Source organism: Anastrepha obliqua, chromosome 2 (genome assembly GCF_027943255.1).
Source record: "Anastrepha obliqua isolate idAnaObli1 chromosome 2, idAnaObli1_1.0, whole genome shotgun sequence".
Taxonomy (NCBI): Eukaryota; Metazoa; Arthropoda; class Insecta; order Diptera; family Tephritidae; genus Anastrepha; species Anastrepha obliqua.
Window position 1 is genome coordinate 10,258,765 of NC_072893.1, and position 17,240 is coordinate 10,276,004.

The 17,240-nt window shown below is 41.4% G+C and overlaps 1 protein-coding gene across 1 annotated transcript in view; it reads right to left on the reverse strand.

Annotated features, from left to right (window-relative positions):
• LOC129239104 (cubilin homolog) overlaps nucleotides 1–11,308 on the reverse strand; it is a 35,100-nt gene extending 23,792 nt beyond the window's left edge. The window contains exons 1-10 of the mRNA XM_054874406.1: nucleotides 11,205–11,308; nucleotides 10,850–11,131; nucleotides 10,588–10,771; nucleotides 8,026–8,505; nucleotides 7,703–7,963; nucleotides 6,894–7,637; nucleotides 3,118–3,441; nucleotides 2,872–3,031; nucleotides 2,611–2,804; nucleotides 605–1,008 (exon numbers count right to left, since the gene is read on the reverse strand). Coding sequence (XP_054730381.1) covers nucleotides 605–1,008; nucleotides 2,611–2,804; nucleotides 2,872–3,031; nucleotides 3,118–3,441; nucleotides 6,894–7,637; nucleotides 7,703–7,963; nucleotides 8,026–8,505; nucleotides 10,588–10,771; nucleotides 10,850–11,131; nucleotides 11,205–11,308 — 3,137 coding nt within the window. The remainder of the gene's footprint in view (nucleotides 1–604; nucleotides 1,009–2,610; nucleotides 2,805–2,871; nucleotides 3,032–3,117; nucleotides 3,442–6,893; nucleotides 7,638–7,702; nucleotides 7,964–8,025; nucleotides 8,506–10,587; nucleotides 10,772–10,849; nucleotides 11,132–11,204) is intronic.
• Nucleotides 11,309–17,240: the final 5,932 nt, after the last annotated feature.

The window sequence follows — 17,240 nt, forward strand, 5'->3', positions numbered from 1 at the left end:
AGGGACTAGATTTTCTTTTTTAAAGGCTTACAAAACGATTTAATTACTATATAAACTTATAGTACCACGCAGCGATAGAACGGGAGCTGCGGCTGAGGGCTCGTAATTATTTTGGCCCTTTGAACATGAATTGCTAGACATCGGTCAGTGCTTAGTAAGAGCCCCGCTGACAGCAAGCGTTCAAGCCTTTGAACCAATCGTAAACAGAAAGACCTTGCAAGATGAAATGTTAAACTGTTAGAAGGTAATCGAAAGGACACGCTCGAAAGGATTCACTGTGAGAACCCACCTTCAGGAGGCTGTATCTAGCCAGCTAATAGCCATAGTATTTTTGGCAGCCTCACTGTGACCTGGTACCCATATCAACTTTTTAGGTGCCGCCTTTCACATAAAATTTTCGACAGTCTCATTGTAACCTGTGACTTTTTAAGTGCTACCTTTGAAAACTGTTCCATCTTGAAACATATTTTTAAAACTCAAACTTCATAAGTGGAACAAATTGGTATATTAGTAACTTTTATAATAATTCGCTTAAATTTTTTCAACTCTTCATTATAATATCTACCAACTGTGGAAGCCTCTTTACCCTTAAACAAGCACTTACCTGCCCAACGGTCGATCGCTCCCCTCACGCCCCAAATTGTCATAGATCTCCACATAATCGTACATGCAATCCATTGTCTGTTCCATGCTAAACGACTGCCAATTGATCATAATTCCTTTACCTTCCGGCGCCATTATAACCCAGTAACATTCCTGGTTGTTCAGATACGCATCATCTTCGCCAGTCGGCAAACGTATTTTATAGCCCGGTTTAGTAAAGACCCCACCACAATCGGTTTTACCTATCGGTATGGAACGATATTCCAATTTGAATCCTCTACCAGAGGTAGAAACAGCAGTACGGAAAGTCAAAACCAACATATTCGTTTCGGAGACAAACTCCACAGGTGGTGTGTTATTGCCGCAGTAAGGCCCCATGATCTTCTGATTGAGACCGTCATTGATCTGGCAGGCGAAAAATAGTTAAAAGCTATGAAATCTACTTTTATAATTAAAAACAAAAATGGTATAGGTATATTTTCAAATAGCAAAAGTCTTACAAATCATCGCACCTGACCTGAAATCGCTACAGGGGAAATGTGAGCTCCTGTCTGCCTTGGGTATAAAGACAACTCTCATGGTCCTCCACAAATTTGGTATATAGATAGGTCTTAACCAGAAGCATGACACCTCCGCAGGTTGTGGTTTGGGATTTTGGATACCTCAGCAGATTTCTGCAGTTGGGGAAGCATGATGCCATCGGGAGCATGCGATTTGGGGCTTGAAGGTGTCAATGGCCCAAGCTAGGCGGCGCTTACCCAATAACCAGCCATGGTTAAAATTGAAATTTGAATAGGTCGAGCCAAGGAGCACCAAAAGATTTGGTGGCTCCTAAAACACTCAGGCTAAAAAGTCCATTGTATTTAGAGCTCTGGAAAGGGGGTTTATAGTCAAGAAGGGAAGGAGAAAAGTATCAGAGAAAGAGATCGGAAAGAATAGAGATAGAGACAGAGGTAGAGATAGTTAGTCCTGTGAGAATTTTCCAGATTCTTTGGCAAGTCTGTAAATATGCTCCAGTTTTAGAGAACGAATATTATACATTCTCACGACATCGGAACCCAAAACTCGTAGCCGTGCTCTAGCAAAGGCGGGCCACTCACAATGAAAGTGCTCCGTGCTATCCGCCTCCTTCAAGCAAGACAAGCACATTGGGACCTCAATGATTCCAATGGTGGTTATATACTGACCCCATGGGTTGTGTCCTATAATAATACCGACCATCAAGCGAACGTCTTTCCCTCCAAGTTTTAGTAGAAAGTTTGACAGTTTTCTATTCCGACATGTCACAAAACACTTTGCAGTTCTAGGCCGGACCATCGCTCTTCACGTAAATTGCATACATAATCGCTGATCCAATTTATGATTCTTGCGTAACTGATTCCGATTATTGGTTCTGGCCCTTGTGGGAAAACCGCTGATCCACGGTTGGCCTATTCATCGGTAAACCAGCCATGATTAGGAGTCGCGATTGAAACACTTCCCAGACTGGTATTACAAGACGTTGGATTCATCGGAAAATGAGAAGTAACTTTAGTGACTCCTCGCCGCTTATCGCCCAACATTCCATTTCTCCTTGATAGAACTCGTCTAAACCTCGAGAACTCATGGCACTCGGCCTTCCACGCTATCACAGGAGCTTCTCGAGAAGTCCCTTCTTAATTTTTCTATTTTCGGAGTTATAGATTCCTAGCCCCGCTTTATACAGTTCCCATCCTGAGGGAAACTTAATTATTTTAGTCCTATTAAATAGGCATTGTCACGAGACTCTAAGTTCAGGGAGCTCAGTTGCCCACTAAGGCGGTTTTTCCTTCTTAGGGAGCATTCTAAATGGGCAGGAGCTTTCAAGAGCTCTACTACAAGCGAATGAAGAAAAACTCCATTAGCTCGTCGATCGCTACCTCCGAGAGATCTAGATTTTCCCTCGGTGCATCGGGGAGTACGTTTAGCAGATTTAGTTTTTATGGAAATAGACTATCAGACCCCACACAGAACATATCATTTACTTACCCGAAGTGAACTAAAAGTGCAATCGTCTGCATCCACACTACTATCGTCAAGATCGAAGTCAATAAATTTAACCGAAATAACGGTGTTTGGTTCAGTTGCAATTTTATAATTGCAAAAACGGTCAATGTTATCCAACGCCGGATAGGCTGGTGAAAGTACTGCATCACTTTCGCTATCAAAATTGTAAGAGCAATCTGAAATGAAAGTAAATTAGTTGCTAACCTACTTTCGCAGCAGTTCGCCGAAACTACAAATACTTACCAGCTGAATATTTCAACTCGAATTTGCCACCCTTTGCGAAATATTTCATGCGTACTGCATTGTACAAAGAATGCAAGATTGCTGGCGGTACACCACCATAGCCGCCACAGTATTTGCCCTGCAGTATTAGCTCGTGCGTGCTGGGATGTATGTCGAAGAACTGGATAATAAGAGTAAGTAATTATTAAAAAGCTAAAATTGGTATGGCTTATTTGGCGGTTTTCAGCGCCATGTTTAAATTCTAACCTCCAGACAATCGTCCTGACCCATTTCGAATTTAGTAAATACAATTTTAATGGATTCACCCATTGGCACTTTTATATCATATTCGCAAGATATGGAATCATCTTGTAAATTCGGCGATACAATGACGTCCTCTTTGGTAGTGTAAGTACCCCCACAACCCGGCACGCGTTCTTCTGTTGAAAAGTATATTTGAAAGCCTGCATCAGTTTCCACATTGTCCGAGTGGAAGTGTATGATGGCTTCGTTAGTGGGTAGCATCAGCGGCGGCGGTGAGGTCGAGTTGCAATATTTCACTATTAACGAGCTAGAAATTGCATCAGTGATCTGCAAAGAAAAGGTATGTAGTCATCAAACAGAAGAAGAAGAAAATGTAGTTGGTACTCGTATAACTGAAACCTTAAAATAAATGGGTTATAAATGAATGAATAAAATTTGAGGTTTCCACTTCGACTCCTAGTGTTTTGTGTACCCTACTCATCACAACACCTCACCCAAAATCAGTCAACTTATTAAACTAAAAATAGAGCTGAGTTGGGCTGAGTTTGTATGACTTTTTTCTGGCTGCATCTTACCGAGATGTCTCAACCTTCTCTTTGCTATAGCATCACATTCAAGATAAGATGTATCGGAGCCGATTTTCCGGGGACTGGTCGCAGAAACAACAAGAGTCAGTGTTAATATCACAATACTATGCAGATGACTGCACAATCTGCAATGGCCTGTGAGAAACCCCATGCGCATTCTCAGTTTACCCTTAGAAGGGTTATGAGTTGAGTGAACCTCTTTTGAACACCAGTAAGGACTTCGCTTCGTATAGCCTTTCTTTCATGACAGAAATACACTCGGAGGTTTGCCATTGACTGCCGAGGGGTGACCGCTATTAGAAAAAACTTTTTCTTCGTTCAGGTCTTTCACCGAGAGTCGAACCAACGATCTCTCTGATTTCCGAATGGTAGTCACGCACCAACTCATTCGACTACGTTTCAGCTTACGTCTCTTATATTTAGCTGTTCACTTCTAAGCTTCTCGTTGATGGGAAGTTTATCCCATATCCAGGAAGAGCTCGAGCCCTATTAATAACGAAACCGCAGCCCCTCTAGACAATGCATCAGCTACTTTATTTCCAGTTATAATACACCTATGGCTTGGGTACCCCATGAGCCGTATACGTTTGTGCGTTCCTAACAAGTTCAATTTCTCGATGCACTCAAGGGACAGTGAGGACTTAACCTCAGAAGATGAGTGCGGCCTGACTGTCCCTCAGTATGTCAATTCGCTCATTCTGGAAGTTTCTGTCTAAGTTGATCTCTGCACATAGACAGTTGGCATACACTTCCGCTTGGAAGCTGCTGGGCTATAGAAAACATATGCCATTCAACACTGCTTAGGGCAGGACAGGACACTCTGCTCAGCATCATCATCAGTTCCTGTTTCTCCCAGTGGATTATAGGACCTCGGAAGGCCGGAATGCTCGAAAACCATATACAATCCAAACCACTGGACCCAAACAAGAATTTTATTTAAATAATAATTATGGTGGTGCCCATAGTTTGAGTGTCTGTAGTAAGTGAGTGTAGAAAAACGCTTAGTGACCAGGTCATTCATAAAATAAATTAACTCCAGAAAACAAAAAAAAAAGTGCATAACTTCATTAAGAATAATAGAAAATATTGAAATGAAATTGAGGATGCGTCAGACAGCTGTATATCACATTTCCACCAAGTTTTTATTAGCCCACGCTGACAGTCTAGCGAAAAATCGATCGTTCGATCGGTTTGGAGTTGTGGGTGAACTTCTGACAAAAGGGCAAAAACATTTCGCTCCACCATGAACCGTCCCCTGCGACTATTGTCTCTTCCCAGAACTGCATTTACAGATGAAGAAAAGTATCATGAATCGATTGAAGCCATTCAAGCTTTTGTGCCCACCATTCTAAAGAACATTTCTGAAAGGAGTACGAAATTAAATATCAGAGCTGATGGCTGATAAATAAAAAATATTTGTGACAAAATGTTCACAGCTTTTTGCTATATCTGAAACATTCGATTTGCTTTGCTTTCTTTTGAATAAAGGTTTGCCCTCAGTTCTTATCGCTCAAGCAGCTCATGCGAAGAATAATTATTTTGAATGCTCAGATATGACAGAGGAAAACTCCATAGCAGGCAGTTTCGTAAGAAAAGCAACGACTGGATAAATAAGGCTTTGAGTTATATTATATTCAGCAAAGAAGGAACTCCAACAAACCGATGGATGGTGGAATACTCGTACAAAGACTCGATATACCTTTATGCATAAGCTATAGAAGATTTTAAAATAATTTGGTATTTGTGCGCTCGGCATCATTGGCCATTAAAAGAAACAAATTTTTGTATATTGAGAGATATTAAGATGACTTCAGGTAATTAGAATTCGAAAACAAAATAAATTTGTAAAAACAAAACATGTCAACCGCTTCTAGGGCAAACAAATGTACCCAAGGAGTTAATATCCAAGCTAAGTATTCGTAACTAAACCAAAAAATCAGGGGGTCCCATTAACTAACATCTAAGATGGGCATCTACATGACGAGTCCCATATGCGCCCTGTGAAGGAGCATAATAAACTGCTCAGCAAGCAGTTCCTGCTAGGATGAGAACTGCGGTAACCTGACGCCTGCTTGAGCCTGAACCACCTCCCAGGCATGTCAGGAGGCATCTCCTTAGCTACGCGGACGAGATTCAGGACAAAACAGACCGACAATTACTGAATCGGACAGTGTACAGACAGACAATTAACGATATTCATCGGGAGACTCGCGAATCCCGAATGCCGTCACCAGAGCCCAACCTCCACCCATACTAAACATATGTCCGGCATGTGAAGGCACCCCGCACGACACTAACCACCTTTTCATATGCCCCATCAAACCCGCTCACCTAACACCCTTCTCCCTCTGGACCCAAGCTGGCGAAATAGCAAGTATCCTGGGCCTACCGTTAGATGAGCTAGACGAAGATTACGCTACACTGATTACGCTACACTGGTAGGGCAAAGGTACTGCTACAACAACAACAACATGGGCAAATGGGATTGTTGGCGCGAATATATAGCCTGTTCCTCCCAAATATCAGCCTCACCTTCACGTATTACCCCCTTTTTTAAGACAAACGGGGCTCTGAAGACCAAGTAAAAGTGGGATAGCCTTCCATAAGCGATTAGGAAATGTTTACGTCTTACCAGCCTCGAGACAAACCGGCAACCCCAGATTCAGGCTTGGATGCAGAATGACAATCCTCTAGTCATCTTAAACTAACAACGAACAGATTAGAGAAACCAAAACTTAGCGTTGAATAAACCAAATTGTAATTTGTTTATGCACGCCCTATGTTCCACCTAGGAACTATGAGAAAAAAGGAAAAAAAATATATGTATGTATAAGTATATACCTATACAAATGGAGGAACCAACAGTTTTATGAGGCAGGTTACTTTTATGAGAAACTTTTTCTGCACAGAAATGTGACCAGAAATTTGCCACATCCTCCTTTCTTCCAAGAGCTGACCACTATTGGAAAAAACGTTTTCTATCATTGCATATTTTATATCCACAGTAAGTTTTGAACTCAGAGTAACCGAATAGTAAGAGCCCGCCCGGCTACGGCGACTGACAATGTTCCTCCAAATGTACTGCTTTTTAAAGCCTACTAAGTAATTGAGCTTCTCAGTATTGGAGCGATGCCACTCCGATCCGAAAATTCACTTAAAAACTCACTCTCCACCATCACCCTTCTCACTCACCTCTAAGTAATCAAAATTACAGCTGTCGTGTTTCTCAATTTGTAAATTGAAGAAAGTTAACTTAATGCGCTTATTATTTGGTGCCCTCAACTGCCAGCGACAATCGCGATTCTTCGGATAGTTGCCAGGCGAACCGGGCGATATGAGTGTGCCATGCGATTTAACATCTACGATACCGCCACATTGCGGCGGCACCGAATTCCATTCCAATTCGAAGCCTGCTTTTGCCGTCGAATTATCAGATCTGAACCACAAATACAAATCACTACTGCTGGATATAATGTTACCGCCCCTCGGTTTGTGTGCGCCACAAAAACGACCGATGATTTGTGAAGCTGCACTTCGGCCGTCATTAATCTGCAACCAATCGAAGCGACATTCGGTTGCATCTTCCAATTCGAAGGCGTTGAAAGTAACATTTAAAACGAGTGACTCGTTCGTACGTATAACCCAAGCGCATTGAGCCATGTGCTCATAAAGTGAACCTTCTGGGTACTTAAGATGGCCCGTCGTACCTGCGAGTATGCCGCCACAACGACTATACCGATTATCGCACAGGCGACCGCTGAAACCAGGTGGGCATTGGCATATGAATTGTGTGCCACCTGTGGCACGACAGCGTCCATTGTTGTGACAGGGATTCGGTGTGCAAGGGTTGGCGACGGGTGAGCATGTTGGACCGCGATATCCCATTGGGCAGACGCACATAAAGGTGTCGCCTGAATCGACGCAAGTACCGCCATTCTGTAAATGTAAAACGTGATATAAAAGCATTTTAATATAAGGCAGCACGCGCACGAGTCCCCTACCTGACATGGCAATGCAGCACAATTTTGTTGTGTGCCTTGCACGCAACCATTTAATCCCACACCGCTGCCTACCAAGCCAGCTGGACAAGAACACACCACAGTATTTGAGACTTCGGTACATTTAGCCAATGGATGGCAGTAGTTATTGAGCGCACAGCTAGTTGCAGTGGCACCATTGCTGTCAATGCTGCCGCCACGTCGCTCACAGGTACGTCCATCGCCGATCCAACCGAGTGGACAGTCGCCACAGTGATAGGAGCCCTACATAGAATATGGAATTATTTTTATTTGTTCACTTTACTTCTATACAAGTAAGTACTTACATAAGTATTAAGGCAGGCCACACGCGGGCTCAAACTACATCCACCATTCTGTAAAGCACACTCATCAATGTCACGGCAATTAACACCACTCCCTGTCAAGCCGGCAGGGCATGGCGCACATGTAAATGATCCTGGCAAATTTATACATTTCGTAGAGCACGGCGGATGCGATTCAGTGCATTCATCCACATCGACGGTACAAGATGGTGTTAGACCATTTGTTTTCCAGCCCCCATCGCAGATACACTTGTAGCCAAAATCGTCATTACTACTCACACAAGTGCCGTGGCCACAAAGCTCCCAGGTGGATGACTGCATGCAATCACCTTTTCGTGCGGTACAATGTATGCCGTACCAGCCAGCGCTGCATATACAATTGTAGCCGCCATGTTGGTTGACACACTGACCGCCATTCTGGCATCCCAAATCAGTGCCGGCATAGAGAGCACATTCATTGACGTCGTTCTGGCAAGTGGAACCCTAAAAAGAGATGGTCTCTAATGAAATAGCAGAGCGATGTACTATATGTGAGAATAATCGTTTGTGGATGGCTGGTACATCATCCATGCTGGGCGTTGAACTTATATGATATGACTCCCTGGAGATTCTAGGAGCTTGCTTAAGATTAGGTCATATATAAGTACAGGGAAGAAGACTTGAAGATATTTTATTAGACTGTCAAATCAGCACTGCTCATTGAATTATAACAATGTTTTTCGACGATTTATGGAAGTTAGAAGATACATAATCACCGTTAAACTTAACGGGCATCTATTCCTTTTACGACTTACGTGCATCTAGAAACGTTTGCGTGGAGACAAAGAAAATACGTGCTAAAGAAAGTTCGAATATACGAGTTTATGCCAGTTGTTCATTCCAAGTACCGACAGAGCCTTCTGCGTTTGCGGGAGCCATTGATTTTGTTGTCCACCCATTGAATCTACTCTACAGAGTACCACCATCCATACATTCAACTTAACCAAGTCTTTGCTTTCATCTTTTCGTCCTCTTTGTAAAAGAAAAGTTGTAACGAATGCTTGATAAGCCATCTCAGATTTACTTGACTATTCGAACCAAAGAGTCTTTCGAAACGCCCCTCAAATTGAAGTTTCACTACATGGAAAATAGCAGTATTGAAATAAGGAAGTCTCAATTGCTCGTACAGACGATTCAATCGTTTTTAGAACGAGTTAAAAAAATACTATCAAAGCTGTAGATGTCGAAGTAGCAAAAGCAGTTAGAAAAAAAAATTTGGTTAGTTCTGATCTCCTCGATCTCCCATTTACTCACTTTCGCGGAATTTCTTCAACAAAGACGTGTTTTTCTTTACGCTCAAGTAGTGATCTTCCAACTAATTCGCTTAATATCTCAATTTGAATTGAATCTAACGGCTACGTTTGCTAGGTCATACCGTCCGAGTGGAAACAAACGCTCCGGCTCTGAAAGTATTCGATGCGGTACCAGCTGGTGGTAGCAAAGGAAGAGGAAGGCCTCCTCTTGGTTTGACTTGGTGTTTCCAACCGGCGCCAGTGAATACAAGAAAGAAACGACTGGCTTCGTAAAACTCGGCTAAATTTCGCCTAAGCAGTTATCGCGCCAATCAAGAAGAAGAAGATATGATGATTCTGATAATAGAATAATGAAAGTCTGGCTTTTGGGACTAGGTAAGAATTTTATAAACGAAGAAACTTGGAACTACTAAAGCCTTAAAACTTTTCGCTTGTAGTCGAAACTATTGTACAAAGAACTCGAACGAAACGTATTTGGTTATATTTCTAGTAATATAAAATTTACGTAAACGCTTCTTCTGTTGAAGATCTTCTCGTGAACAGTAAAGTCCCCTCTCAAAGAGCGAAAACACCGCTTTGTGTGTCACAGATTTAATCTAATCTAATTTGATCTAATCTAATCTAATCACAGAGATGAGTCGATGTCGCATAAAGATTAGAAAATATTGAGATCATTCGAGAGAAGTCATCATCATACAGTCCGGAATGGACCATTGCCTCCTCTACAATACCCCTCCATTCTCCTCGACAGCCCGCTTTCCCTCTATGTTGCGAGAATCTCATTTTTCGTATATCGTCTTCTACACCTTGCAACCATCGTCGCCTTGGGCGGCCTCTTTTTCTTGCTCCTTCAGGATTTGCTTCAAACATTTTTTGGTCACTCTTTTGCTGCTCATTCTTAGGGCGTGTCCATACCACCGTAATCTTTGAGACGTTATAAACTGCGTTACATTTCGTCCCGTGATTAAAACACTCGTGGTTATACCGTATACGGTATGTACCGTCTTCTAATCGGGTAGGTCCGAATATTTTTCTGAGAATTATTCTCTCAAATCGCATCAATAAATTCACATCATTAACTTTAAAAACCCATCCTTCGAACAGCCAACGTAGGCAAGAACGTTCGCGAGCACAATGAAACAACCTTTCTGCACCTGGCGCGAAACAACTTCGTTAGGGCGAGTTGCAGTGGGCGAAGTATTTTAATCACAGCTCACACCAACAAATGCTTTTTAGGCTCATTTAAGAAGATTTAGCCTCATTCTGTACTTACCTCGAAATTTTTCGTGCATTTACAAATGAAGCCACTGAAAATGTTTATACAAGTGCCACCATTCTCGCACGGATTACTCTTACAACTATCCAATTCGAGCCGATCCCACAAACTCTGCACCTTTCGCTCGACGCGCTGCAAACGAGTTTGGACACGTCGCAGTGACTGATTATTCCTGCGTGTCCTGCAATACAAAAAACGAAACGAGACGATTTAAATTTCTAAGCAAAAACGCCCCCAACAACTCCATTCGAAAACGAACCTATTCAACATCGTTTGCAGACGTCTATCCAAACCGTCGGCACCGAACACAAATGTGCGCAATGTGGATAACTCATTGGAGAGTTGCACTAAATTATCCGACTCGATGATATCCTTATGCATTTGCGAAGAGCGATTGTATTTTCCACTCACCAACAACAGATCCAGCAAATCGTACTCATCGTTGATATTTATGCGAGAAGTTCCATCCAGACGAAAGGTGATATTGCGATTCAGGCCAGACTCCACTATTAGATTGCCATCTTTCGTTATAATTTTGGGTCTGAAAGCGAAGGATGTTTGTTTACACAAAATGCACTTAAAGGGGGAGTATATAACACTTTATTTTCACATACGAATTAACAAATCCATCCACCGGATCTTCCAAATAAATTATGAACAGTATTATTTGTAGCAGCAGCGAGACACGGCAGGATAGTTTTATCCTGTCAGATGACATTGTATTTTAGCATGCACGATTGTCCTACATGAAATCACTTTTGATACATTTTTTTTTTTTCAAGTCACGAAATTTATAAAATTCGTTGTTTCTGCACGCACTGCTGGAGCTAGATTGGCCGCCTAAGTGTCCAAGTACTTACAAAATAAATTCAGGGCGTTGCTTCTTATCGCTGGTCGTGTAACGCCCCTATTACTTGAACATTTTCATTTGCTTATAAAGTAGAAATGCGATAGTTATTTATAAGATAAGTTTTTTTTTTAGCGATCTCGTACCAATTAGTTACATGGCTTTGATTTATCAGCAAGCAGCTCCGTGGCCACATGCAAACAAGCCCCCTATTCTTGACTTGATATACTGGGTTCTTCAGTAAGTTTTGCGGTTCAATAAGAGAAGATATGAAGCTTCATTTTAATTCATTTCTTGGTTACAAACCATTTAGTATCGCCGTGTCACATTATTTTCTACAATGGAACAAATTGAGTATCGTGCAAAAATTGAGTTTATGGACGAATGTTGAAAGTGTATAAGGACGCTTCGCTTTTCGCCATCAATTACAAAGAGAAATCCAAAATAAACAAGACTGGCGTCATAAAAATGGTTTCGCGCTATCTTTTTAATGAATTGTTGCATTGGAAGTTACATCCCTAGCTGACTTCCAGTGAAAGCTTGGTAATATTCGGTTCAGTGGAAGCGAAGTTATTGCGTCTAAAGTGTCAGTATGTTTGTGTCATCGGTACAAAAATGAGTTTCGAACAAAGAGCTAATGTCAAATTTTGTTGTAAAATCGGTAAAACCTTTACTGAAACTTTTCAATTGATGAAAAAAAATTGTGACAATGATTTTCTATCTCGGGCCAGAGTTCCTGAGTCGTACCAGAGTTACACGTTTTAGAGATGGTTGTGTGGACATAATGACAATGAACATACGGACCGGGCCGTCCAAAATCAGTAATCACCGAAAACTCCATCGAAAATGTTCGTCATTTTATCAAAAATGAACCGAAATCATCGTTGAAATTCTTGGATTCGGAGTTGAATATCTCCAAAACATCGATTTATCGCATTTTAACTGATCATTTGAGCTTGCGAAAGATGTGTGCACGTTTCATTCCGCACAAGTTAACTGAGGGCCGAAAATTGCTCAGAATTCCACATTTGAAATACCTTATTAAAGAGGCGAGAAAAGACGAGAGCTTCCTTTACAACATTGCAACTGGTGATTAAACGTGGTATTTCCAACATGAACTTGAAACTAATCGTCAAAGTGCCAAATGGAAAGCCCCAGACGACTCACCACCCAAAAAACCGCGTTTGGAGAAGTCAAAAATCAAGTCGATGTTCATGTATTTTTACGATTCCAAGGAAATTGTCCACAAGGAGTTCGTGCCAATGGACCAAGCCGTCAAAGCAATTTTCTATCTTGGCGTTTTGAAGCGTTTGCGATGCAACAATTCGTCGAATTCGCCATGAATACCGCGAAAGAGGAAGCTGGGGCTTATTGCATGATAATGCATCATCTCATCGATCCACTCTTGCGACTGATGTTTTGACTAAAAATTGCATTTTAACCATCAATCACTCATCGTATTTGCCTGATATGGCTCTCTGTGACTTCTACCTATTGGGAAAATTGCATTTGGTCATGAAAGAAAAACGTTTTGCGTCCGTACAACTAAACCAAAAGGCTTGCACCGACATCCTGACGGACATTCCAGTCAATAACTTGAAACACTCTTCCGAAAAGCTTTTAAATCACGCAAAAATACACTAGAGAGGACTATTTTGAATAAATAAACTCGAAGTTATCAGAACAAAGCTCCCGTCGTTTCTATTTTAGCTCAGTCTTGTTTATTTTGGACTTCACCTTGTATTTCAGTAGAAAGAAGGGTTACTGAACTTAAACGTGGTCGTACAAGCCTGGAAGACGTTCCACGTCAAGGTGGTCCAAAAACTGCAACCACACCAAAAATCGTAGAAAAAATATAGGAATTGGAAAATCGTCGAGTGGCTGAAAGAGATTTAGTAAAAGCCCTAGGCATCTCATTGGGCAGTATAAGCAATATTTGAACTGAATTATACCGAGTATGCCTAAACAAAAGTGGAATTACTCTTAAAACGCAAAAAATCGCAATTTGAAATAAATTGTCATTAACTCATTAAATAACTTTCCATCTATTTTTTTCTAATTTGAAAGAGGTCAAATGGGGTCAAAATTTTATAGGGCTTCCAGTAAGTCAATGTGGAGCATAACTTGTATAACTTCAAGGTTATGTAGGCTAATAAGTTATTTACAAATATAGATCATGTTCTGTTGTTTCTTGTACCTCTTTACAGAGTCTACAAAAAACTTGTTTTGCCGCACCAATTTTTTTCGTAGTGGTAATGGAATTTACAATGTCCTGTTCAGTGTAGAGTTTTATGTCTTTTCTACTGAGGTTTAGGATTGGCTCTACCTTTATACGTTCTGGATCAATGAGTCTTTTCGACTGCCGCATGCCCGTTTGGGATCTCAGATAGACGATAAGAGACTGCCAATCAAGATCCACACTACAATTACTACAGGATCGAAGGTGTGCAAAAGGTGTCTCTGAAATATGTACTAAGAGCAGTAAAATGTTCTGCTCCCATCCCATATTACACATTACGTTTGCTCTTGAACAACTTGAAGTCTTTAGAAAGTAGAAGACCGATTCTTGCCCTCTCTCGCTTGGCCATTTCTGCTTCAAAGTATAAATTTTCTTACTCCCTGTCTGATCCAGTAGTTATGTTCGGCCCTGGATTTCGTCAGTGTAGACAACCAAATTGTTGTTGTTGTAGCAGCATAAATATTCCGCATACATCTACGGAAGATGCTGCTGGAGTGGCAAACTTTCTTTTTTGTTTTTATTCCTTGAATTTTTAAAAACTAAGAGGTGTTCAATTTAGAGGTGTCGGATTTTAATTATTATTTTTGTGTAGAACCATTTGTGACATTTACTTTTTAAGATAATCCCTTTCAAATGTTATCCGTAAACACGAATTTTGAATGGATCGCTGGAGGACTTCGGTCGGTCGGTCGATATCTCGTGAATAACTTTAGTAATGTTGGCTTTCAATGCTTCAATCGACGCTGGTTTACCCCCAAAGCATTTAGACTTTACATACCCTCACAAATGAAAGTCCAAAGGTGTGAAATCACACAATCTCGGTGGCCAATTCACTGGTCCGATACGAGAGATATATTGCGCACCGAAACGATGACGCAGTAAATCCAAATGTTGTGGAGAGCACCTGCTCCAATTTCCGGCATCAAAAAATCGTTTATCAGGACGCAATAGCGCTAGCCATTCACTGCTACGTTGACGCCAGCATAGTGTTTGAATAAATATGGGCCCATGACTCCTACAACTCATAGACCGCACCAAAAAGTTGTTTTCAATGGAGGTAATGGCTGTTCTTGAATGGCTTCGGGTTGATCTTCAGCCCAACTCTGGGAATTTAGCTTCTTGACTTAAAAAATTTTGTTTTTAGTTTGACAGTAGACAAAAAACACCTATTGGAAAACTACCTAGAATTTTATCACCCTTTACTATACTCTATTATCGCTCCTTGTCGAGGATAGGGCGGAAAGAGTGGCAATTTTTGGGCGGATATAAATTCGAATCGTTCCGGTAACGTAGAACCGGCTGTCATGGGACCAAACCAAATTGTCCCCGGGGCGGTTGCAAATAGTGAAAAGTTGCTTTTATTAGACGGCTAGAAGCGGAGGCGATTATTCAATAGTTGCATTTTGGCGAGTTGCTTATTGTTCGAAGCTCATTTAACGGAGCATCTGCGGAAATTTTACGGCCGAGCAATTCAAGTTGATCTTTTTGTACGCATGATTGGAGTAAAGTCAAGGCAGGAGTCAACTTTTAATACTTTTCTGTTGCAAAAAGGCGATTTCGCGGGTAATTTCGTTACCAGTTAGGCTGACATGGCCTGGTAACCACATTAGTTTCACATTCTCGCCTAGCACGATTGAAATTGAAAATTGAAATTTGAATTGGTCGAGCCAAGGAGCACCAAGAGATTTGGTGGCTCCTAAAACACTCAGACTAAAAAGCCCATTGTACTTAGAGCTCTGGAAAGAGGGTAGATAGTACGTTTAGCATTTGCTATATTGCCACTATGGGTTCACTGGGGTTGGTAAGGTTTCTGAAGCCTACATGGTCCGGCAAAGGCCATAAATTTAGTTTGGAAAATTACTCTTATTCAATTCAAAGTCAAAAATACATATGTGAAAATAATACAAAATTAAAAATCAATTTACTTTTGCTCGATATGACCACCTTTTGTCTTGACTATGCCCTTGAGACGGTCCACAAACGAATCGCAAGCTGCCCATATGTGATTTGCGGGTATTTTGAGACACTCGCGGACAATGGATTTTTTCCGCGCTTCGAGACAGGTGAATCTTTTAGTTCGGACCTGGCTCTCCAAAATGGCCCAGAGAAAACAATCCTTCGGATTCGCGTCAGGTGAATTTGAGAGCCAATGTGTTGACGTTATGAAGTTTGGATCGTTGATTTTTAGCCATTCTTGGCTCACTCGAGCTTTGTGAGACGGTGCCGAGTCCTGTTGAAGCGTCCATGGTTTGCCACCGAAGCGTTTGTCTGCCCACGGCTTGAAAGCAGCCTCCAGAATACTTTCCCGATAATATATCACATTTGTCTTGCGCCAGGGTCGATGAAAACGATTGGAGAGCGCCCATCTGCGGTTACAGCGATCGAAACCATTACCTGTGGCGGGTGCTACCTCCTGGTGGCCAATCGATGACTCAAATTCTCTTATGAATGGTCAGTCAAATAAACCCTATTGTTGGGAGTTTACGAATTGCTCGATTTCAAAAATTTTCTCGTCAGAAAACACAATATTTGGAAATTAACCGCTTTCGGTCAAGCAAAGCAACTCATTCGCTCTCTCAAGTCTGACTTGTTGCTGATTTGTTGTGACATCATGCGCCTTTTGGACCTTGAAAGGCTTGACCTTGAGATAATTTTTCAGTATGCGGCGGCTGTTACGGTCAGATATTTTCAGTTCTTTCGCCATTTGATTGGCCATTTGATCGTCGGGGATTTCGCTCAAGTCGCTTCTTCACTTCTTGAACCTTTACACATGAGGTTGCAGTATTTTGATGACCACCTCCATGACGTTTCCCGATGCTTCCAGTATCATTTTAACGAGTAATGATGCGATTAACACAAACTTTATTTACTTTAAGGTGCTCGAGCTGGTTGTGGTTTTCCAGCCAAATATAATGCAATCCCACAATTCCGTTTGAAATCCATTACTGAATTTCTTTTTTCGCGTTTACTCTCGGTAAAATGCTTCCGCACGCTTGTAAACAATACTCTGGACTATCATTTAGTAGCCAACAAACAGACAGCTGATGACCGTGCATCGGCTGCGCGAGCGGTCTGAAGTTGGTTACACTTCGAGCGCCGGACCGGCTAGATTTGGCAAATAGAAGGGCTGCTAAAATCGCTTGCACTTCCGTGTCGAGTGCGCGTGCCGCTGGTGGAAGTAGGCCGTGTCTTCTAAATCTGTAAAAAAGGGGTTTAATTGCCCCAACTTTTTTTCAAAGTCCTACGAATGTACAGCAACAAGTTTTTTCTTACCTTGATATTGAAACAATGATGTGATTATTATTTTTTTTTTTACACATTTTATTCGTTTTCGTACGTTTACAACTCATACTAGAACTATAATATCAGTTACCTATTTGCAATAAATAGTATACCTACAAATCGTAAATTAGATAAAGTGCCGCGAGGACTTTAAATATACAATTCATATTTCATATTGGAACGCAATACTTGTAGGAAATAAGCTAACTTTATATCTGGCGAGAGTTTACAGTACCAATGGAAAAATAAAAAAGCTAACATAAAGAGAAGAAACAGTTGAAG